General features: G+C 41.2%; 1 protein-coding gene across 2 annotated transcripts in view; it reads left to right on the top strand.

Annotated features, from left to right (window-relative positions):
• The first annotated feature begins 253 nt into the window (after positions 1-253).
• Positions 254-24,059, top strand: part of LOC133537300 (PHD finger protein 12-like) — a 46,203-nt gene continuing 22,397 nt past the window's right edge. The window contains exons 1-7 of one of the 2 annotated variants that reach the window (XM_061878309.1): positions 254-957; positions 6,482-6,663; positions 13,960-14,032; positions 14,143-14,599; positions 17,244-17,364; positions 17,449-17,581; positions 18,756-18,920. In XM_061878309.1, the coding sequence (XP_061734293.1) occupies positions 892-957; positions 6,482-6,663; positions 13,960-14,032; positions 14,143-14,599; positions 17,244-17,364; positions 17,449-17,581; positions 18,756-18,920 (1,197 nt within the window). In that variant the 5' untranslated portion in view covers positions 254-891. The remainder of the gene's footprint in view (positions 958-6,481; positions 6,664-13,959; positions 14,033-14,142; positions 14,600-17,243; positions 17,365-17,448; positions 17,582-18,755; positions 18,921-24,059) is intronic. The other variant, XM_061878308.1, reaches the window with a different exon arrangement.

Here is a 24,059-nt window from a genome sequence, read left to right as displayed (position 1 = left end):
ATTATACAGCACTATAGACAGTATGTGTACATAGAACAGAGTATGTATATTATACAGCACTATAGACAGTATGTGTACATAGAACAGAGTATGTATATTATACAGCACTATAGACAGTATGTGTACATAGAACAGAGTATGTATATTATACAGCACTATAGACAGTATGTGTACATAGGACAGAGTATGTATATTATACAGCACTATAGACAAACACGCATAGCTGCTTGAACGGGTCCTTGCTGCAGCCCCTTCACTGCGCATGCTCAGTCGGGCGTGCTAACGGGGAGGATGTAGCTAGCTGCCTGTAAAGATCTGCTGCCTTCTTCACAACAACAATAACTCCCGCCTTTTTGTTCGCGCGCCCTTCCAGGACGTTGTATCTTGCAGGACTTTATAGCTCCCAGGACTGGATATCGACAACATTTGGGTTAAGAGTACTCTTGCATCGCGCGACTGACATTTAGTGGTGTTTGTTAGCGGGCTAGCTGCTGTGTTGACAATGGGAGCGCAGGACTCTCCATCTTTGCCACAATCATGGCCGGCCAGCAAGGCCGCAGACGGGCCATCGGGAGCCAAACACCGCCGTCTTTAGACACCACACACGCCAAAACGGCTCGGCCGCAAACCACAACACAGTGCGCGGGAACGCAAGCGTCTTGGCAAACATTTGTCGTCTAATTCTATTCTTTTACAGACGAGACAGCGAGGCTAGTTTGCTAAGCGAGGCTGCAACCTTCGCCTTGTCGTTAGCTTCTCGGCGGCTAACTGCAGCTCGCCTTCCTTCTTCCATTTTGTGGAAGAAAAGTGTGTGGCCGCCACTCCGCACTTCGATGTGTGCGCGCTAGAGAGTCCTGTCACTTCTTCAACTGTCACTTCTGCCCTGGATGAATGTGGGACAAAATGGAGACCCCGACCATTGTGTACGACTTGGATACCTCCGGGGGCTTAATGGAGGTGAGTAAGCGTGTCAGGGCAACATTCACATCTAGTGCTGCACGTCTTTGTCTTTATCAAGGCATCTGGACTTTTGAAAGCAGTCTACTCCAAAAACTTTATGGTATTTGGAATCTAGTAGCTTGTACCGGGGAAAGAGGCCACGTCACATTAGGATTTGAAATGTCAACCGTGGACACTAATGTTCAATGTATATTCATATGTACTGCTTATATACTCATGTACTGCTTATATATGCACATGTACTGCCTATATACACACATGTACTGTCTATATGTGCACATGTACTGCCTATATGTGCACATGTACTGTCTATATGTGCACATGTACTGCCTATATGTGCACATGTACTGCTTATATATGTGCACATGTACTGCCTATATGTGCACATGTACTGTCTATATGTGCACATGTACTGCTTATATATGCTCATGTACTGCTTATATATGTGCACATGTACTGCCTATATGTGCACATGTACTGTCTATATGTGCACATGTACTGCTTATATATGCTCATGTACTGCTTATATATGTGCACATGTACTGCCTATATGTGCACATGTACTGTCTATATGTGCACATGTACTGCCTATATGTGCACATGTACTGTCTATATGTGCACATGTACCGCCTATATGTGCACATGTACTGCCTATATGTGCACATGTACTGCCTATATGTGCACATGTACTGTCTATATGTGCACATGTACTGCCTATATGTGCACATGTACTGTCTATATGTGCACATGTACCGCCTATATGTGCACATGTACTGCCTATATGTGCACATGTACTGCCTATATGTGCACATGTACTGTCTATATGTGCACATGTACTGCTTATATATGCTCATGTACTGCTTATATATGTGCACATGTACTGCCTATATGTGCACATGTACTGTCTATATGTGCACATGTACTGCCTATATGTGCACATGTACTGTCTATATGTGCACATGTACCGCCTATATGTGCACATGTACTGCCTATATGTGCACATGTACTGCCTATATGTGCACATGTACTGTCTATATGTGCACATGTACTGCCTATATGTGCACATGTACTGTCTATATGTGCACATGTACCGCCTATATGTGCACATGTACTGCCTATATGTGCACATGTACTGCCTATATGTGCACATGTACTGTCTATATGTGCACATGTACCGCCTATATGTGCACATGTACTGCCTATATGTGCACATGTACTGCCTATATGTGCACATGTACTGTCTATATGTGCACATGTACTGTCTATATGTGCACATGTACTGTCTATATGTGCACATGTACTGTCTATATGTGCACATGTACTGTCTATATGTGCACATGTACTGTCTATATGTGCACATGTACTGTCTATATGTGCACATGTACTGTCTATATGTGCACATGTACTGTCTATATGTGCACATGTACTGTCTATATGTGCACATGTACTGTCTATATATGGACATGTACTGCCTATATGTGCACATGTACTGTCTATATGTGCACATGTACCGCCTATATGTGCACATGTACCGCCTATATGTGCACATGTACTGCCTATATGTGCACATGTACTGTCTATATGTGCACATGTACTGCTTATATATGCTCATGTACTGCTTATATATGTGCACATGTACTGCCTATATGTGCACATGTACTGTCTATATGTGCACATGTACTGCCTATATGTGCACATGTACTGTCTATATGTGCACATGTACCGCCTATATGTGCACATGTACTGCCTATATGTGCACATGTACTGCCTATATGTGCACATGTACTGTCTATATGTGCACATGTACTGCCTATATGTGCACATGTACTGTCTATATGTGCACATGTACCGCCTATATGTGCACATGTACTGCCTATATGTGCACATGTACTGCCTATATGTGCACATGTACTGTCTATATGTGCACATGTACCGCCTATATGTGCACATGTACTGCCTATATGTGCACATGTACTGCCTATATGTGCACATGTACTGTCTATATGTGCACATGTACTGTCTATATGTGCACATGTACTGTCTATATGTGCACATGTACTGTCTATATGTGCACATGTACTGTCTATATGTGCACATGTACTGTCTATATGTGCACATGTACTGTCTATATGTGCACATGTACTGTCTATATGTGCACATGTACTGTCTATATGTGCACATGTACTGTCTATATGTGCACATGTACTGTCTATATGTGCACATGTACTGTCTATATATGGACATGTACTGCCTATATGTGCACATGTACTGTCTATATGTGCACATGTACCGCCTATATGTGCACATGTACCGCCTATATGTGCACATGTACTGCCTATATGTGCACATGTACTGCCTATATGTGCACATGTACTGCCTATATGTGCACATGTACTGTCTATATGTGCACATGTACTGTCTATATGTGCACATGTACTGTCTATATGTGCACATGTACTGTCTATATGTGCACATGTACTGTCTATATGTGCACATGTACTGTCTATATATGGACATGTACTGTCTATATGTGCACATGTACTGCCTATATGTGCACATGTACTGCCTATATGTGCACATGTACTGCCTATATGTGCACATGTACTGTCTATATGTGCACATGTACTGTCTATATGTGCACATGTACTGTCTATATGTGCACATGTACTGTCTATATATGGACATGTACTGTCTATATGTGCACATGTACTGTCTATATGTGCACATGTACTGCCTATATGTGCACATGTACTGCCTATATGTGCACATGTACTGTCTATATATGGACATGTACTGTCTATATGTGCACATGTACTGCCTATATGTGCACATGTACTGTCTATATGTGCACATGTACTGTCTATATATGGACATGTACTGTCTATATGTGCACATGTACTGTCTATATGTGCACATGTACTGTCTATATGTGCACATGTACTGTCTATATGTGCACATGTACTGTCTATATGTGCACATGTACTGTCTATATATGGACATGTACTGTCTATATGTGCACATGTACTGCCTATACGTGCACATGTACTGTCTATATATGGACATGTACCGTCTATATGTGCACATGTACCGCCTATATGTGCACATGTACCGCCTATATGTGCACATGTACCGCCTATATGTGCACATGTACCGCCTATATGTGCACATGTACCGCCTATATGTGCACATGTACCGCCTATATGTGCACATGTACCGCCTATATGTGCACATGTACCGCCTATATGTGCACATGTACCGCCTATATGTGCACATGTACCGTCTATATGTGCACATGTACTGCCTATATGTGCACATGTACTGCCTATATGTGCACATGTACTGTCTATATGTGCACATGTACTGTCTATATGTGCACATGTGCCGCCTATATGTGCACATGTACCGCCTATATGTGCACATGTACCGCCTATATGTGCACATGTACCGCCTATATGTGCACATGTACCGCCTATATGTGCACATGTACCGCCTATATGTGCACATGTACCGCCTATATGTGCACATGTACCGCCTATATGTGCACATGTACTGTCTATATGTGCACATGTACTGCCTATATGTGCACATGTACTGCCTATATGTGCACATGTACTGTCTATATGTGCACATGTACTGTCTATATGTGCACATGTGCCGCCTATATGTGCACATGTACTGTCTATATGTGCACATGTACTGCCTATATGTGCACATGTACTGTCTATATGTGCACATGTACTGTCTATATGTGCACATGTACTGTCTATATGTGCACATGTACTGCCTATATATGTACATGTACTGTCTATATGTGCACATGTACTGCCTATATGTGCACATGTACTGTCTATATGTGCACATGTACCGCCTATATGTGCACATGTACCGCCTATATGTGCACATGTACCGCCTATATGTGCACATGTACTGTCTATATGTGCACATGTACTGCCTATATATGTACATGTACTGTCTATATGTGCACATGTACTGTCTATATGTGCACATGTACTGTCTATATGTGCACATGTACTGCCTATATGTGCACATGTACTGCCTATATGTGCACATGTACTGTCTATATGTGCACATGTACTGTCTATATATGGACATGTACTGTCTATATGTGCACATGTACTGTCTATATGTGCACATGTACCGTCTATATGTGCACATGTACCGTCTATATGTGCACATGTACCGCCTATATGTGCACATGTACTGCCTATATGTGCACATGTACAGCCTATATGTGCACATGTACTGCCTATATATGCACATGTACCGCCTATATGTGCACATGTACCGCCTATATGTGCACATGTACCGCCTATATGTGCACATGTACCGCCTAAATGTGCACATGTACTGCCTATATGTGCACATGTACCGTCTATATGTGCACATGTACCGTCCATATGTGCACATGTACCGCCTATATGTGCACATGTACCGTCTATATGTGCACATGTACCGTCTATATGTGCACATGTACCGTCTATATGTGCACATGTACCGTCTATATGTGCACATGTACCGTCTATATGTGCACATGTGCCGCCTATATGTGCACATGTGCCGCCTATATGTGCACATGTGCCGCCTATATGTGCACATGTGCCGCCTATGTGTGCACATGTGCCGCCTATGTGTGCACATGTGCCGCCTATGTGTGCACATGTGCCGCCTATGTGTGCACATGTGCCGCCTATGTGTGCACATGTGCCGCCTATGTGTGCACATGTGCCGCCTATGTGTGCACATGTGCCGCCTATGTGTGCACATGTGCCGCCTATGTGTGCACATGTGCCGCCTATGTGTGCACATGTGCCGCCTATATGTGCACATGTGCCGCCTATATGTGCACATGTGCCGCCTATATGTGCACATGTGCCGCCTATATGTGCACATGTGCCGCCTATATGTGCACATGTGCCGCCTATATGTGCACATGTGCCGCCTATATGTGCACATGTGCCGCCTATATGTGCACATGTGCCGCCTATATGTGCACATGTGCCGCCTATATGTGCACATGTGCCGCCTATATGTGCACATGTGCCGCCTATATGTGCACATGTGCCGCCTATATGTGCACATGTGCCGTCTATATGTGCACATGTGCCGCCTATATGTGCACATGTGCCGCCTATATGTGCACATGTGCCGCCTATATGTGCACATGTGCCGCCTATATGTGCACATGTGCCGCCTATATGTGCACATGTGCCGCCTATATGTGCACATGTGCCGCCTATATGTGCACATGTGCCGCCTATATGTGCACATGTGCCGCCTATATGTGCACATGTGCCGCCTATATGTGCACATGTGCTGCCTATATGTGCACATGTGCTGCCTATATGTGCACATGTGCTGCCTATATGTGCACATGTGCTGCCTATATGTGCACATGTGCTGCCTATATGTGCACATGTGCTGCCTATATGTGCACATGTGCTGCCTGTATATGCACAGTTCAGGGGAAGTCGTGACCGACTTGTTTAAACTACTTTCACAGCAAATTCAGACACTTCTGGCGCCCCCGAAATCTGAGGAGGTAGAAAAGAGGAGTCGGAAGTTGGGCAGGGACGTCCGGAGAAGTGGTAGGGCCACCAACCACGACACATGCGACAGTTGTCGGGAAGGCGGCGATCTATTGTGTTGTGATCACTGTCCTGCAGCCTTCCACCTCCAGTGTTGGTAAGTTCACTTTTTTCTTAATCGTCCATTCTCACATGCCACAGATTGAACGAAAAAACCATGTTAGATGTTAAATTAGCAAGACATAGAACTCAGCCAGTTGTTAACTGTAGCATCAGGATGTTTATAATGTGGCCAAGTTTCCTACAATGGACATACACAAACCACGGCAAATAAAAAAGTGCGTCTGTTTACAATATGGCGACCTCCCGGCTTCATTCTCTTCTTCCGCCATTTTAGCAACACTTTGAAAAGCGGGTTTAGGAGAAAGTATTTCCTCGACAATTGGCTTTTAATAAAATGTCATTTTCGTATCTCGAAGTGTGGCTTTGTAAGTTGGTCTGCTTAAAGACGTCATCATTGGCAGTGTTTCGGGTTCTATTTCATGGTTGTAACAATGAACTACTAACATAATTGTGACTGGCATTTGAAAGAATGGATAGAGTAGCTTTTCACGTAGCACACCCTGATGTATGGTCTAGCTACTGCAAGCTTCACTGTCACAGTTAAGTGGTCTTCAATACAATGATGTATTTTATCCAGATAGCATTTCTCTTGCTTATAGGGGTCCTGTTATTCAAAAGCAACTTTTCGATACCTGTAGGCACCTGTTTTTTTGTATTTGGGTTACCCATAAGTCCCAGAAATTTGAAATCAAGTCATGGAAGCATGACATAGATATTTATACCACTTTGTAACACGACATCTATGCAACATTTTGGCCAGAGCACCACAAAAACACGTCCTGTAGACAAGGGCTGGGCGATATGGCTGAAAACTGTGTCACTGTATACGTTTGTTTATATAGTTGGATATTGATAATTATCAGGGGTGTAACGTTATTGTGGATCCAGCGCTATTTCGCTTTCTACACAATAATACCGTGACGCCTGAAGGTATTAAACAGAAACTTGGTGTGTTGTTTTTTCGGCACTTTAGCTTTGGCTGTGTCTGAAAATAAACTATATCTCCCAGAATCCTCTGCGCTGTGTGGAGCCAAGGTAGGGGCGTGGAACGCCGTAAGCAGGAAGGGAAGTGTGTCTGTAGTCGATGAGAGAAATTGTTGTTGTTTTTTTACATTGCTTTTCGCTATCCTAATATTTCATTCATAAATTATAGCAACATAATCCATAGTTTCAATGTCAAAATCCAGCAAAAGCATAGCACAACTACATTAGACCATTTTGATTTTGTTTGGTCCACAAAACTAGATAGACTGTTTGGTTTGAAAATGGAGAATTCCGGTTCGTTCATGACGTCACTTCATAAACCATGTCAGCACAATCGTACACAAAGGTGACCTTTGGTTGACCTATAAAACAATCCTAAATAACTCAGAAACGAAAACAGCACAAACAACCATTTCAACTGCACAAACCAGCACAAACGATTGAGACTATTTTGCTTTGATTTTGAGAACGGGGGGGTGGGTGACCTTCGGTTGACCTATAAAACAGTCTTTAATAACTCAAAAACAAAAGCAGCATTTCATTTCAACTGCACAAACAGATGAGACTATTTTACCAGAGTTTTGCGATGGGGGGGGCAACTTAACACAAGTTATCATGGTATTGAGGCCACGGTACAATATTATTTTGGTATACATGTATGTCCATGAAAAAGGCTTTAAAATGCCATAGTGTGTAAAATAAAGTGCCATGAATGTTTATGATGAACACATTTACTATAATTGAACAGAAACACAATGGTACAATTTTCTAATGTTTATTTGTACAAACCAGTGATGTAACAATACCAATCTTTAGGTACCGGTACTAAAATTATTTCTATACTTCTGGTACTATTCAGTACTTTTCTAAATAAAGGGGACCACAAAATTGTCTTTATAAATATTAGGGCTGGGCCATATGGCCTTTTTTTAATACCTCAATATTTTTAGGCCATATCGCGATACACGATATATATCTGGATATTTTGCCTTGGCCTCGAATGAACACTTGATGCATATAATCACAGCAGTATGATGATTCTATGTGTCTACATTCAAACATTCTTCTTCAGACTGCATTCATATATGCTACTTTTAAACTTTCATGCAGAGAAGGAAATCCCAACTAAGTCAATTGACCAAAACTGTATTAATCAAACAATTAAGCAATGGCACAAACGTTCATGTCATTTCCAAAACAGAAAGTGCAAGATTGTCAGAGACATTTTAAGTGTCAAATAAAAGTTAGTTGCATAATAGGAAATCAAATAGCATCCGTCTTTCGCTATGTGGTAGGTTACTACGGAGGTTATTAAATTCTGTTGTTGACTATTTTTTTTCATACGGTTTTGATCTGGAAATGTTTGCCTCAGCATTTTGATGGTGTGGGCGTGTGGCATCAAACAGAGATGTTGACATGCGGAGCCAGCACTCTTCATTCTCTAGCAGGTGACTTTTCAAATCATGCTACATATTAGCAGTAATACTACTTTTTATAGCAACGCTTTTGTCGCATTCTTGACAAATTACGGTTGTCTGTTCGACATATTCCCACTTGAAGACAAACCAACACCAGACAATGGACCCCTGCTGTTTTTCTTGGGAATTAATTCTTCCTTCATTCGCACCTTCTTTCTCTCGTATTACCACTCGCACAGCTCTGCCAGCATCACAGCTAACGTTAGCCATGCTGCTACCTCCCTGCTCCGCAAGGGCGTATACCAGGGGTCAGCAACCTTTTTGAAAGCAAGAGCTACTTCTTGGGTACTGATTAATGCCAAGGGCTACCAGTTTGATACACACTTAAATAAATTGCCGGAAATAGCCAATTTGCTCAATTTACCTTTAATAAATAAATGTATATATATAAAAAAATGGGTATTTCTGTCTGTCATTCCGTCGTACATTTTTTTTCCTTTTACGGAAGGTTTTTTAGTAGAGAATAAATTATGAAAAAAACACTTAATTGAACAGTTTAAAACAGGAGAAAACAGGGGAAAAAATGAAAATTAAATTTTGAAACATAGTTTATCTTCAATTTCGACTCTTTAAAATTCAACCGAAAAAAAGAAGAGGAAAAACTAGCTAATTTGAATCTTTAAAAAAAAAAAATAATAATAATTTATGGAACATCATTAGTGTGTGAATGTGTGTGTGAATGGGCGAATGTGGAAATACTGTCAAAGCGCTTTGGGCTCCTTTAACAAAGGGGTAGGAAAGTGTTATACAAGTACAACCCATTTACCAATTTAACTCTTAATAATGTGAATATTTCAAAACTGATGTTTGGCTTCACTGGCTTAAAATATCTTTTAATAATACATTTTATTTGGTATAGCGCTTTTTAGTGTACTCGAAGATGCTTTACAGGATAAAAAATTAAAATATAAAACAGTTCAAAGCAACAATATATAGCACAGGAAATATAAAAGCAGTACATAGTAAAATACATACTAACATCGGACATTACAAGACACAGGGTGACAGTTTCAGGTGGCGACTTGTCCAGGGTGTGACCTGCCTTCCGCCCGAGTGTAGCTGGATAGGCAAAACTGCGGTATCTACAATACTACCACTCCCCTATTATATATTAACCAATCATTTGTTTTCATTTGAGTTGATGTTATTTACTAATCCATTTTTTGGTAAACCCGACGTCAGCTTATAAAATAAAGCAATAAAAATGCTAAATAACTAATACATATATTTAGTAATATTAGTACCGTATTTTTCGGACTATAAGTCGCTGTTTTTTTCATAGTTTGGCTGGGGGTGCGACGTATACTCCGGAGGGACTTATGTGTGAAATTATTAACATATTACCGTAAAATATCAAATATTATTTATCTCATTCATGTATGAGACTAGCCGGATGTCACACACACACCTCAACCAATGCAAATTTGGCGGAGGCGGGTCATGGCAGAAATGCATTGTGGGAAAAGAAGATGCTACAACATCGTCATAAACATGTCAACCAATGAAAATTCGACAAAGGCCGATCATGGCAGAAGTGCATTGTGGGAAAGAAGACGCTACCCGCTACGGTACATTGGTGGTAACTTATAAAAACAAAGGGCTGAACAAAAATGGCACCGAAAAGGAAAGCATATTCTGCAGGTTGCAAGCTGGAAGTAGTGAAATACGCAGCAGGAAACGGCAATCGAGCAGCAGAAAGAAAGTTTGGAGTAAACAAGAAACTTGTAAGGGACTGGCGAAAAGCGGAGACTACTATTGCTGAAACGAAGAAAACTAAAAAAGCTAATCGCGGGCAACAAGCTAGGTGGCCACAGCTCGAGGAACGAATTCACAAATGGGTGCTTGAACAACGTGCTGCCGAGAGAGGCTTGTCAACCGTACAGTTGCGTCTCCACGCCCAGGTAGTTGCTAAGGCGATGAATATAAATGACTTTGCGGGAGGATCTTCTTGGTGTTACCGCTTCATGCCTCTATCAGAGCAAGGACAACAATGTGCCAAAAACTGCCAGCAGACTTCCAATCCAAGGTAGACATTTTCCGCAAGTACATTGAAAAGCATGAAAGTGAGCACAACATGACTCCAGATCAAATGTCTGTTCTTGTTGGATTTTACATAATACATTTCCCCCCAAAATGCGACTTATACTGCAGTGCGACGTATATATGTTTTTTTCCTTTTTTATGTATTTTCGGCAGGTGCGACTTATACTCCGGTGCGACTTATACTCGGAAAAATACGGTAGCTTATTTTGATCATGCTTATATATTTACATCAGAATTTACAGTTCAGTATGTCCAAAAAGGAGTATGGGAATGCAAAAGTTTGAGGTAAAACTGTGCATACACCGTGGCCTCTGGCAAGGGAGGACACGCCTTACTGGGCTTTAAAATGGCCCGCTGGTACTTTCATGTCACCGCAGGCTGTGAAAGTGCTGTGTTTGATAAACAGTGTAGCATGCTTCACAAATGTGGAACCATTATATGTGGCAGCCAAAATGGCGATTGTGATTCAAATTAGATTAATTGTGAAAGCCAAAATTATATACATTAGTGCTACACATTCTCTATTCCTTTCTTTCCCTATTAAAAATGGACGTTTAAGTGTAATTATGAACAGTTCTCTCATGAACACACTTCTTAACTTGTTTAGCATGTTCAAAAAAACAAATAAACCATGGACTAGTTTTTGAAAATAATTGAAGCTAATTATATGGGTTGTACTTGTATAGCGCTTTTCTACCTTCAAGGTACTCAAAGCGCTTTGACACTACTTCCACATTCACACACACATTCACACACTGATGGAGGGAGCTGCCATGCAAGGCGCCAACCATCACACATCAGGAGCAAGGGTGAAGTGTCTTGCTCAGGACACAACGGACGTGACGAGGTTGGTACTAGGTGGGAATTGAACCAGGGACGCTCGGGTTGCGCACGGCCACTCTCCCCACTGCGCCACGCCGTCCCAATTCACATGCATTGCATCTGGAAATAATTCTCAGCGCTTCACTTTTTCAACATTTAGTTTTTTACAGACTTATTCAAAAAAAGAATCAATCCATTTCTTCCCTCAAAATTATACACACAATAACCCACAATGACGATGTACATTTTTTTAAATTTATTTTTAAATTGCAAATTTATAAAAAAAATAGTGGAATCATAATGTACACAAGTATTCAAAGCCTTTGCTCAATACTTCCTTGATGCCCCTTTTGCAGCAATTACCGCCGCAAGTCTTTTTTAATATGATGCCACAAGCTTGGCACACTTATTTTTTGTCAGTTTCACCCATTCCTCTTTGGAGCCCCTCTCAAGCTCCATCAGGTTGGATGGAAGTGTTGGTTTTCATCCTGATGGTCACTCTGTCAGAGCTACAGCATTCTTCTGTAGAGAGAGGAGAACCTTCCAGAAGGACAATTATCTCGGCAGCAAGCCACCAATTTGGCCAGTATGGTGCAGTGGCCAGACGGAACCTATTTTTCCCTGAAAGTTTGCCAAAATGCATGTGAAAGACTCTCAGACCATGAGAAACAAAGTTATCAGGTCCGATGAGAAAAAGATTGATCTCTGGCGTGAATTTCAGGCATCATATTTGGGGGAAACCAGGCACTGCTCATCACCAGGGAAATACCATCCCTGCTGTGAGTCATGGTGGTTGCAGGTTGCTGGAACTGGGAGACGCGTCCGAATAGAGGGAAAGATGCATGCAGCTTTGTACGGAGACATCCTGGGTGAAAACCAATGCTTCCCGGAAATCCACCCTGATGGAGCTTGAGAGGTGCTGCAAGGAGGAATGGGCAAAGCAGATTAGGTGAAACTGCCTAAAGATAGATGTGCCAAGCTTAGGGTATTGTATTTGAAGACTGCAATTGCTGCCAAAGGTGCATCAACAAAGTACTCAGCAAATTCCGTGTGATTTAAAACATTTCACATTGCCATTATGGGGTAGTGTGTGTAGAATTTTGAGGGCATTTTGAAAAATAAAACATAAAGTGTTGGACAAGTGAAGTGCTGGGAAGATTTCCAGATGCACTGTATCAGGGGTCGGGTACCTTTTTGGCTGAGAGAGCCAAAAAGCCAAATATTTTAAAATGTATTTCCGTAAGAGCCATATAATATTTTTTTTAACACTGAACACAACAAAACGCGTGCATTTTTAAGTAAGACCAACATTTCTAGAGTATAATAGGTCTCTTATTCTTTGTAATAACATTGTTATTCTGAAGATAACTGTGGAGGGGGCGTGGCCTGCTGGCCTGCAGCAAACTGTGGTGTGCAAGGAACAGCCTCAAAATCAGCGACAGGTGCGTAGAAAGCCCACCTGGACCTTGTTATCTAATCACCTGTCACTCTGTTATTAGCAGCAGCCAGGAGGAGAGACGGGGTTAGTGCTGGAGCCAGAGCGCGAGCGAAAACGAAAGAGAAAAATACAATTGCTGGAAAGCAACTGAGAGACTTATTGAAAAATAAAACAATAATGTAACCCTGAAACAGGCTCTCATGTCGGTGCTTGGTGGTCTGAAAAACCCCCAGGAGGGCAAGCCCCACACTAACCAATAATAAATAAGTAACTTCTTACCATTAACGCAACTTCTTGAACAGGTGTGGTAGAAAATGGATGGATGGATTAAAAATGCATGAGAATGTTTTATATTTTGAACATTATTTTTAACACTGTAATGACAAGTGGAATTATTCATTACTTATTGTGTTAAGCAATGTCCGCTCAGATTTATCCGAGAGCCAGATGCAGTCATCAAAAGAGCCACATCCGGCTGGCGAGGCATAGGTTCCCTACCCCTGCTCTGTATGTACTATTTTGTCTTTAAACAAAAACCTGACTTGATTGTTTGTTTGAATTCTAGTGACCCGCCCCTGAGTGAAGAGATGCTTCCCCCAGGAGAATGGATGTGTCACCGTTGCAATGTTCGGAAAAAGGTAGTTGACTGACCACACAAAATGTCCGTCCCACACCAAACTTAGCATCACACTGCTGATGAGCAATTGACAAAAGAACACCCTAGTAGTTTCTGTTAAATGTCTTTCAGAAACGAGAGCAAAAGTCTGAGCCGACAAATGGCCTGCTAGAAAAGTCCTGTGCAAAGCGTTCATCTTCCCCAGCTATGGAGTTGGAGCTTGGTGCTGGGCCATTACGTCTTGATGGACTTCCTCCCGGAGCTGGAGCAGCTGGGCCGGGTCTTCGTGTGGCCCAGGTACGCCTCTTGGACCGTAGGAGTAGCAGCAGACCAAGCAGCCGGCCAGGCACGCCAACTTCCAATACTTCGTCGACCCCTACTCCATCAGAGGAGCAGAATGATGGAGAAGAAGAGGCGGCCGACCCAGATGAGGATTTTCAGGGCACTGAGCTGGAGAGCATTGCATCGTCTGCTCCAACCCCACGTCTTCTCAAGAGGCCTTTTCAGCTGCTAATAGCAGCCGCTATGGAGAGAAATCCAACGCAATTCCAGCTTCCAAGTGAGCTCACATGCACCACAGCACTACCAGGTCAGTGGATACCTAACCTATGTCAGATGGAAGTCATTCAAATGTTTTTCTTAGAAAGCAACCACTCTCCTGAGCCTCAATTAAACCAAGCAAAAAATGGAAAAGGAACATTTGACCCATCATCCACAATCCCTCTGTGATACATCATTCCCCTCTGCTAGTGAGCATATGGTCTTCTCCACCTATAAAGCCCTCTTAAAACCAACCCTAAACCTACAACTACGGGACGCCGTGGCGAAGTTGGCAGAGTGGCCCTGCCAGCAATCTGAGGCTTACTGGTTCAATTCTCACCTTCTACCATCCTAGTCATGTCCGTTGTGTCCTTGAGCAAGACACTTCACCCTCGCTCCTGATGGGCCCTGGTTAGCGCCTTGCATGGCACCTCCCGCCATCAGTGTGTGAATGTGGAAATAGTGTCAAAGCGCTTTGAGTTCCTTTAAAAAAAAAAAAGGTAGAAAAAGCGCTATTCAACACATTTACATTTAACTAGGGCTGGGAATTTTTGAGCACCTCACAATTCAATTACAATTCAGGAGCTACGATTCCATTATAAATCAATTATTTATGTTTTTTTTATTCTTATATTGTGTACTATCGGGATGTAACTATATGAACATTTCTTATCACGGTATTGTGACCAAAATTATAACGGCCATTGTTATTGTGCTCAAAATTTATAAAAAGTACTAATCTTTTGTGTAGGTGATGTCATTTGTAGAATAAAAGTTATTGTAGATAACTGTTTCATGTACCTCAAGTAGAAACTAAATGTGCTTATGAAAGTAACAAAATAATATGGCAGAAACTAAGTTATAAAGTAAATAAATGTGAAACTTGTGCAATATGACACCTTATGGTCATAATATGTAACTGCACTTTTTGTCTATGTATACACAAAAAGTGTTCTTATGTGGGCCCTTGTGACACAGTGGTTAAAGTTAAAGTCCTAATGATTGTCACACACACAATGATTCTCTGCATTTGACCCATCACCCTCGATCCCCCCCTGGAAGGTGAGGGGAGCAGTGAGCAGCAGCGAATCATTTGGTGATTTAACCCCCAATTGTAACCCTTGATGCTGAGTGCCAAGCAGGGAGGTAATGGCTCCCATTTTTATAGTCTTTGTTATGACTTTGCCAAGGTTTAAACTCACAACCTACCCATCTCAGGGCGGACACTCTAACCATGCACCTGGGGATAGGCCCCTCCGACCTCCAAAGACATGCACCTGGCGATAGGTTGATTGGCAACACTAAATGATCCCTCGTGTGTGAATGTTGTCTGTCTGTTTTGGCCCTGTGATGAGGTGGTGACTTGTCCAGGGTGTACACCACCTTCAGCCCGATTGTAGCTGAAATAGGCGCCAACGCCCCCCGCGACCCCAAAAGGGAATAAGCGGTAGAAAATGGATGGGTGGATGGATGTTTTGGCCCTGTGATGAGGTGGTGACTTATTCAGGGTGTACCCCGCCTTCCGCCCGAGTGCAGCTGAGATAGGCTCCAGCACCCCCCCGCAACCCCGAAAGGGACCAGCGGTAGGAAATGGATGGATGGATGTGCACATAGTTTGTCTTACTTTCTGAGTGAAGTGGAAATTTGTTTTCTATTAGTTTGGAAAATTCATTTTCTCAGAAAAGTTAACGCACATTTTTACTGTTGATAATGTAAATAACTCACAAATAGACGTTAAGCTTCGCTGGCTTTATCTTTTCCGGGTGATGGTAGCTTTCAGTCTGCAACAGGTGCTTTCCCTCGGCACAGTGCGCTTTTACCGAGTCTATTTAGGCTTGGAATGCTCGAGACTCCGCCACAGAGGTTATGCTTTTGCCAGAGTTTGTTTGTCAGCAACATAACCCATACAGTTGTTAGAAGTTTGAAATGAAACAATTACTCTTACTTACTGTACTTCACTTCCCATCTTTCTTCCTCTTTCTCACTCTAAAATTCTGGAGGATGTAGTTTATTTTCTAACTGCATTCACCATGTTTTTGTTTGATACAGTCACGCTTCACGGCATTAATAATAAGAGTTTGAAACGGCAATACCGTGGTACCTACAATACTTCACTAGGAATATGCAGCTCACAGTGTGTAAATAGAGGGTTGTTGGTGTTTCTTAAATGTTTTTTAAGCGCTTTATAGGCGGAATAGGTTAATCCTAATTACCTGTATTATTAGCTGCCTCTTACTACCAGTTTTCACTATTTAGAACGCACAGAAAAGGGAGAGACGTGTTTTTATCTCACAAAGGGATTGTGTATGATTGGTCAAATATACAGTATATATTTTGTTAATTGCAGTTTTCCTTTCAATCTGTACTGTTTTCTAACTTGTTGTTGATGATGCAAAGTTTGTGAATTGAACATTTTGTTAAGCAACTATTATCATAAATTGTTTAGAAAACACTGTTTTACAATAGACAGACTCCAAATAAGTCCTTAATCAGAAAGAATACAAATGTCTCCATTTAGCGTTGGACACAAAATGGTTTTATCATGTAAATTAGGGTTGTTCCATTATGGTAGTTGAGACTAATAAATACAGGTCTAAAATTTGGACTGAACTATAAACTTCATAAGCAATTATTGAATATATATATGCAACACTTTCTTTTTAAGGAATAACATCTTTTGTCTATGTGTTCAGGTAGCAGTAAGCGGAGGAAAAAGGAGGAATTACTTGGGAAGCCATTCAGGCGACCCCAGTATGAGCTAGATCCCAATGGTCTGGTACCTTTACCAGTCAAAGTCTGCTTCTCATGCAACAGGTATTTTAATACAGTATCTACAGACAGATCATATCCTTGATTGTTTTGCACTTACTGCTTACTGTCTTACGTTTCCTCCTGTAGGAGTTGCAGGTTGGCTCCTTTGATACAGTGTGATTATTGTCCTCTTCTATTCCACACGGACTGTCTCGACCCGCCACTTACAGCTTTACCTACCGGCAAATGGATGTGCCCAAATCATGTTGAGCACTCAGTGGTGAGACACAGAGGAACAAATACCTCAGGTTTTGTTAGGAAACCGAATCAAATTTCCTCACAAAAGTAGCACAAATCTAGTTAACAGAAAACTCATTTTAGAGAGATAAGGATAGTTTAACATGCAAAAAACTATGTGAAATTCAAATAATTGATAAATGAATACATCAAAGAAATAAAATGTGTTATCTTAAATCTGCATAACGTTGATTAAATACATTTTAGAAAAGTTTGTAAATGTTTAAGCATGATTTGTATTAAAACAAATGCATGAACCTAAGGCTCGATTTTAAATGTTTTACTTTTTGAGGACGCTATTTAAAACTACAAAATGCAAAGTGCAAGTTCAATTGTTTGTGGCTCCAGAACAAATAATTGAATGCATGATTAAAGCCAGTGCATATGAAGTGCAAGAACACTTTAAAAGATGTTGGAATCCACTGGCAAGTGGGAAAAACAAAGTGGCAGCAGCAAACGCTTTCAATCCGCCAGAATGAGAAGTTACAAGGAAAATAAAGAATAATAAAACAGTTTCAATAGGGTCCTTTGGCGGACCCTAAATATGCATCACTCAAGAACATTCTGGAGGAGATTGCAAACAAGGGACAAGAGCTCAAATGAATAAAGAATACAGTAGACATATACACACAGAATGACAATGTTGGCCAGTATTGATTTATGAGTTCCAAACAAATACAGTATTAGGCTTCTTGTGTTTTTGGATGGGTTGAGCATATTGTATTCTAATATGAAAGAGCATGGAATAAATGAATATACTTTGCAAGTAATTGTAGACTTCACATTTTTGTTCATGTCTTTGTACTATTTTGGCAGTGCAGATATGAAATCGGTCTTAAATTGTAAAAATAAAGTTGAACCTGCAGAAACCCTTATGAAGACACAGGAATTCATGCTGTGTAAATATGACAAGACTGAGTCACCAACAAACAGGATTTTTGTTTTGGCACTTAATTTTGCAGAAGATTGCGGACGTAAAGGAATACATTTGTTTGGCAATAGCCAATATGGTATATGATAACCATGACAAACTTTTGGGGAAAATGAAAAACGGAATTCTAAGAAGTGGCGCGTATGAAAGTTAAACTACCACAAAACATGATTTTCTCAGAAGAATGTTTCATCTTTCTTGGTTTTATATTTTTTCTATTGCACAGCTGAATCAGGGGAGCCTCAGCTTGTCCAACCGCTGTCAGCTTTTCGACCAATTTCAGGACAGAATGTCACAACATGCTGTCAAGTTGGACTTTCTGCGCAGAGTACATCGACCCTATTCTCCCAACAATCGGGCCACACGGCAGTACAACAAGAAGACCATCAAGGTAAACTGCACTTGGATATTCTATATGCAACCTCTTTAGTGGAGAAATCCTGTAGAACTGCTCCTTCACAGCTGTTGGTAGTTGGTGCAACATTTACAATAATAATAATGGGTTATAGTCATACTTGCCAACCTTGAGACCTCCGATTTTGGGAGGTGGGGCGGAGGCGTGGTTGGGGGCGTGGTTAAGAGGGGAGGAGTATATTTACAGCTACAATTCACCAAATCGAGTATTTCGTATGTGTGTGTGTGTGTGTGTGTGTGTGTGTGTGTGTGTGTGTGTATATATATATATATATATATATATATGTGTGTGTGTGTGTGTATGAAATACTTGACTTTCAGAAAATTCTAGCTATATATATTTATTTTATTATATATATAAATAAAATAGTTGGATTTCAGTGTTCATTTATATACACATATATACACACACATAACACTCATCTACTCATTGTTGTACTTGAAAGTACAATGCTTTGCAGCCAGAAGCACAGCCTTTGATTGGCACCCATCAAATACACAGTAAGAAAAAAACAGTTGTTCTACTAACTGTACTGTGCTTGCTGGTTACTAAAAGAAAACAACACCACTTACCTTTCACTATTTGATTAACCTTTGTTCTGCCATTTGCGTACTGGCGAGCGGTCTCCGAATTCGGGAACATACCCTTCATGGATTTGTTGTAGACATCCGCAAAGGAGAACGGGATGTTGCTTCCTGCCTATCAGCATAGCCATCTTTGTCTCAGCATAAGTTACACCATCGAGTCTCCATTTTGCGAGGTGGCCCATAATACAGGGTTGTGAACGATGCTGTGCTGCGGACGCTTTGTGCTTTGCTGACCGTTCATGACTGAGTATAGCCGTTCAGCCACCGTGTTCAATGGAGGAGTCTGTTCTACAAAATTTACAGGACTCTCCTGGATAAACTGAAATTCTTGTTTCCAATCGTTTTGGAACTTGCAAGCGTATTTCTTCATTTCGCCCGTCGACGGCGTCGCCATGGCTGTAACTTCTTCGTTCTTCTGCTTCGTCTCCATGTGTGTGCAGTTTTTTATTAAAATCCGTAGATGTTGTAACGTGATTGGGCAGGCAAGCTGTTTATACAGTGGGAAAGCGGACGTGAAAACAGGCTGTCCCCACTCAGGTCCCCATGGAGCTGGAGGGGGCGTGGCTTCCAGCTCGGGCTGAATTTCGGTAGAAAATTTCTTCCGGGAGGTTTTCGGTAGAGGCGCTGAATTTCGGGAGTCTCCCTGAAAATCCGGTAGGGTTGCAAGTATGGTTATAGTTGTATAGTGCTTTTCTTTATTCTTATTTCTCTAGGGGTGTGAATATCTTGCAAGATTAAAATGTGACAATATTTCTCATTTAGAGAAAAGCCTTCTTGCAGTCAGAGCACTGTCCAAAAAAATGTTTGTTGTTGTTTCTTAATAGTCAGAAGCATATTCGTTTGGCCGTGAACAAGGATTTGAAACCACACACAAAGGAGATGATTTACTTAAGTTTTGCTTGTACTAAAACATGTGCAAAGCTGGTAACACGCGTAGCTGATATAAACATGTGCGAAGTGGATTGTGTCAAAAGGGAAACTGTACTTTTTTTGGAATTCTGCCTATCGTTGACAATCATTATGAAAAACATGTGGACGGATGTTTATTTGTTTTTTTAATGCATTCTCAATAGTAAATAAATGCCATCAAAAGTCTGCTTGCAATGGAGCATATGGGAACCGATTTATTGTGCCTTTTAAACCCTTAAACATCTAAACACCTCCATTGAGGTTTTATATATGATGTATGTATATATGTAGTGTAGTAACAGGCACATTTATAATAACATGTAATATTAATGTATTTTGATCATTTTAAGCATATAGTCAGTCATTTTAAAAAATGGATCACGATTGCTTTTTTTTAATCTTCATCACTGGTGACTACAGCTCATTGCAGACTTCATTACTTACTGTACAAGGTGTGCTGCCATTAGGATGCTGACGGCCAGAATTGTGTTAAATTCCCATTTAGACGATGAGTGACTCATAATCCTTGTGAAGAAAAGGGTGTCGTTCTCGCCATTTGCGGGTCTAACTTAGATGTCAACAAGTACAAAGTTGTCGGGATGTGTCCACGTACTTCTACAATCCAGGTGAGAGGCATGCTTTGTGATCTACCCAAAAAATTCACGAGCAAGGAAACGAGTAAATCAGCTTTTCGGTTGATGTCAAAAAAGGCACACGAGCTTGTGATCAAGACGCATCTATGAAAAGTGTGTCTGTGTTAGCGCCTATACTAACAATTTCACTAATACTTGGTTAATATTCAAGTCACCAAATGGAAAATAAATATTTTTGGCCCCTTTTTTTGATGGTAATTTATTGGGTTGCATAGGCAGAATAGATTACCTCCCATTGGCTTTATTTAGGTTTTCTTTAAGAGGTAGGATACATTAAAAACAATACAAAGATCTGTCGTCATGTCTTCAGAATGATTGTGAACGATAGGCAAAATAAAAAAAAGTGCATTTCCCCCTTAAGGGGCTGGACGGCAACACAGACGAAAGTTTTGCCTTGATAAACAACTTTATTTTGTGGAGCAAACAACACTATAACAGTAACATCCTCCCTGGCGAGCGAGCGTGTTACATAACCACTACCCTGCTTTCCGGGTCCCAATAATATCAGCTGATATTTGACACAGCCCCTGCCCCCCACCGGAGTATTTTATTTTGAAAGTAAACCGGATTATTTATTTTGGGCACGTGCACGACAAGCAGATTTTAGGCGGTGGAAACAGACACATTGACTTGGATAAAAAAAGGCCGTTTCGGAGCCTGTGGAACTCCAGAGATAGACTGTCAATCAACATATTCTTGTCTGAAGTTGCCACACATTAGAACGAGATGCCATAATTTACTTTTAAATTGTTTGGCTTTATGCAGACAGACTCAGAGCTTTTGTCTACACCATGCTCTTTAAAGGCCTACTGAAATGAGATGTTCTTATTTAAACGGGGATAGCAGGTCCATTCTATGTGTCATACTTGATTATTTCGCGATATTGCCATATTTTTGCTGAAAGGATTTAGTAGAGAACATCGACAATAAAGTTCACAAATTTTGGTCGCTCGTAAAAAAAAAGCCTTGCCTTTACCGGAAGTAGCAGACTATGTGAGCGTGACGTCACGGGTTGTAGGGCTCCTCTCATCTTCACATTGTTTATAATTATAGCCTCCAGCAGCAAGAGCTATTCGGACCGAGAAAGCGACGATTTCCCCATTAATTTGAGCGAGGATGAAAGATTTGTGGCTGAGGAAAGTTAGAGTGAAGCACTAAAAAAAATATTTAAAAAAATAAAAGGCGACGGCTCCAGTGGGAGCGTTTCAGATGTAATTAGACACATTTACTAGGATAATTCTGGAAAATCCGTTATCTGCTTATTGTGTTGATAGTGTCTTAGTGAGATTATAAAGTCATACCTGAAAGTCGGTTGGCTGCGGTGAACGCCAGTGTCTCTGAGAGAAGCCGAGGAGCCAAGATCACAGCTGCCTTTTTCAGCTGCAGGAGGAGGTCGCATAATCCACTAAAGTGTCCGCTAAGAGCCGACTTAATATCACAATTTTCCCATCCAAAAACTTGCTGGTTGACGTAGAGAAACATGTTCGCTTGACAGCTCTGTGTTAAAGCTTCACAACAAACAAACACCGGCTGTGTTTCGGTTGCTAAAAGCAGCTACAATCCACCGCTTTCCACCAACAGCATTCTTATTTGACGTTTCCATTATTAATTGAACAAATTGCAAAAGATTCAGCAACACAGATGTCCAAAATACTGTGTAATTATGCGATGAAAAGAGACGACTTTTAGCCGTGTGTGGTGCTGGGCTGAAATGTCCCCTCCAACCAATAACGTCACAAGCAGGCGTCAACATAAGCGTCATCATTCCGCGACGTTTTCAACAGGATACCTTGCGGGAAATTTAGAATTGCAATTTATTAAACTAAACCGCCCGTATTGGTATGTGTTGCAAGTTTTCCTTGCCCTTATGTGGGTTCTTCCGAGGATGTCGTAGTGGTTTTTGCAGCCCTTTGAGACACTTGTGAATTACGGCTATATAAATAAACATTGATTGATTGATACAAACTATCAGACAGTGTGGTCTGTAGTAGTGGGTTTCAGTAGGCCTTTAAATGTAGAAATATCCATCGATCCATTTTCTACCGCTTATTCCCTTTCGGGGTCGCGGGGGGCGCTGGCGCCTATCTCAACTACAATCGGGCGGAATTCGGGGTACACTCAATAAAAACTATACTGCACGGGTGCCCTAACTCTTTGCATTCAAGGACCAAAGTGAAAATGTGCCAACAAAGACAAATAACCAAAACGTTCCTTTATTTGGTACCAATAACAATGATAGATAGCAACCAGTTAGCCAACCTGTTAGCCTTGCGAACATGGCAACGATGATTGTGTGAGCAAACTTTTAAACTTCTGATATATTGATCCGATACCAGCAGGAAACACAAATACTTTTATTTTGTAGTGTGGGATTAGGGCTGGGCGATAAGCCTTTCTTTAATATCTCAATATTTTTAGGCCATATCGCGATGCACGATATAGATCTCCATATTTTGCCTTAGCCTTGAATGAACACTTGATACATATAATCACAGCAGTATGATGATTCTATGTGTCTACATTAAATCATTCTTCTTCATACTGCATTCATATATGCTACTTTTAAACTTTCATGCAGAGAAGGAAATCACATCTAAGTCATTTGACCAAAACTGCATTTATTAAGGTGACTTTTGAAATGATGCTACATATTAGTAGTAATGCTACTTTTGGTAGCAACACTTGACAAATTAAAGTTGTCTATTTGACATCTTCCCGCTTGAAGCCAAACCACCACCAGACAATGGACCCCCTGCTGTTTTTCTTGGGAATTAATTCTTCCTTCATTCGCACCTTCTTTCTGTCGTATTACCACTCGCACCGCTTCGCAAGCATCACAGCTAACGTTAGCCAGTCTGCTACCTCTCTGCCCCGTGAGGGCGTATAGGTATGTGACTTATGAGGTGACAGTATGTGACGTGTGTAAGTTTGTGCGCTTGCTGTCTGTGAGAAGTAGAGACAAGAAA

The sequence above is a fragment of the Nerophis ophidion genome, linkage group LG18 (assembly GCF_033978795.1).
Source record: "Nerophis ophidion isolate RoL-2023_Sa linkage group LG18, RoL_Noph_v1.0, whole genome shotgun sequence".
Classification (NCBI taxonomy): domain Eukaryota; kingdom Metazoa; phylum Chordata; class Actinopteri; order Syngnathiformes; family Syngnathidae; genus Nerophis; species Nerophis ophidion.
The sequence above is the reverse complement of the archived record's forward strand: the minus strand, read 5'-3'. Positions and strand labels throughout refer to the sequence as shown.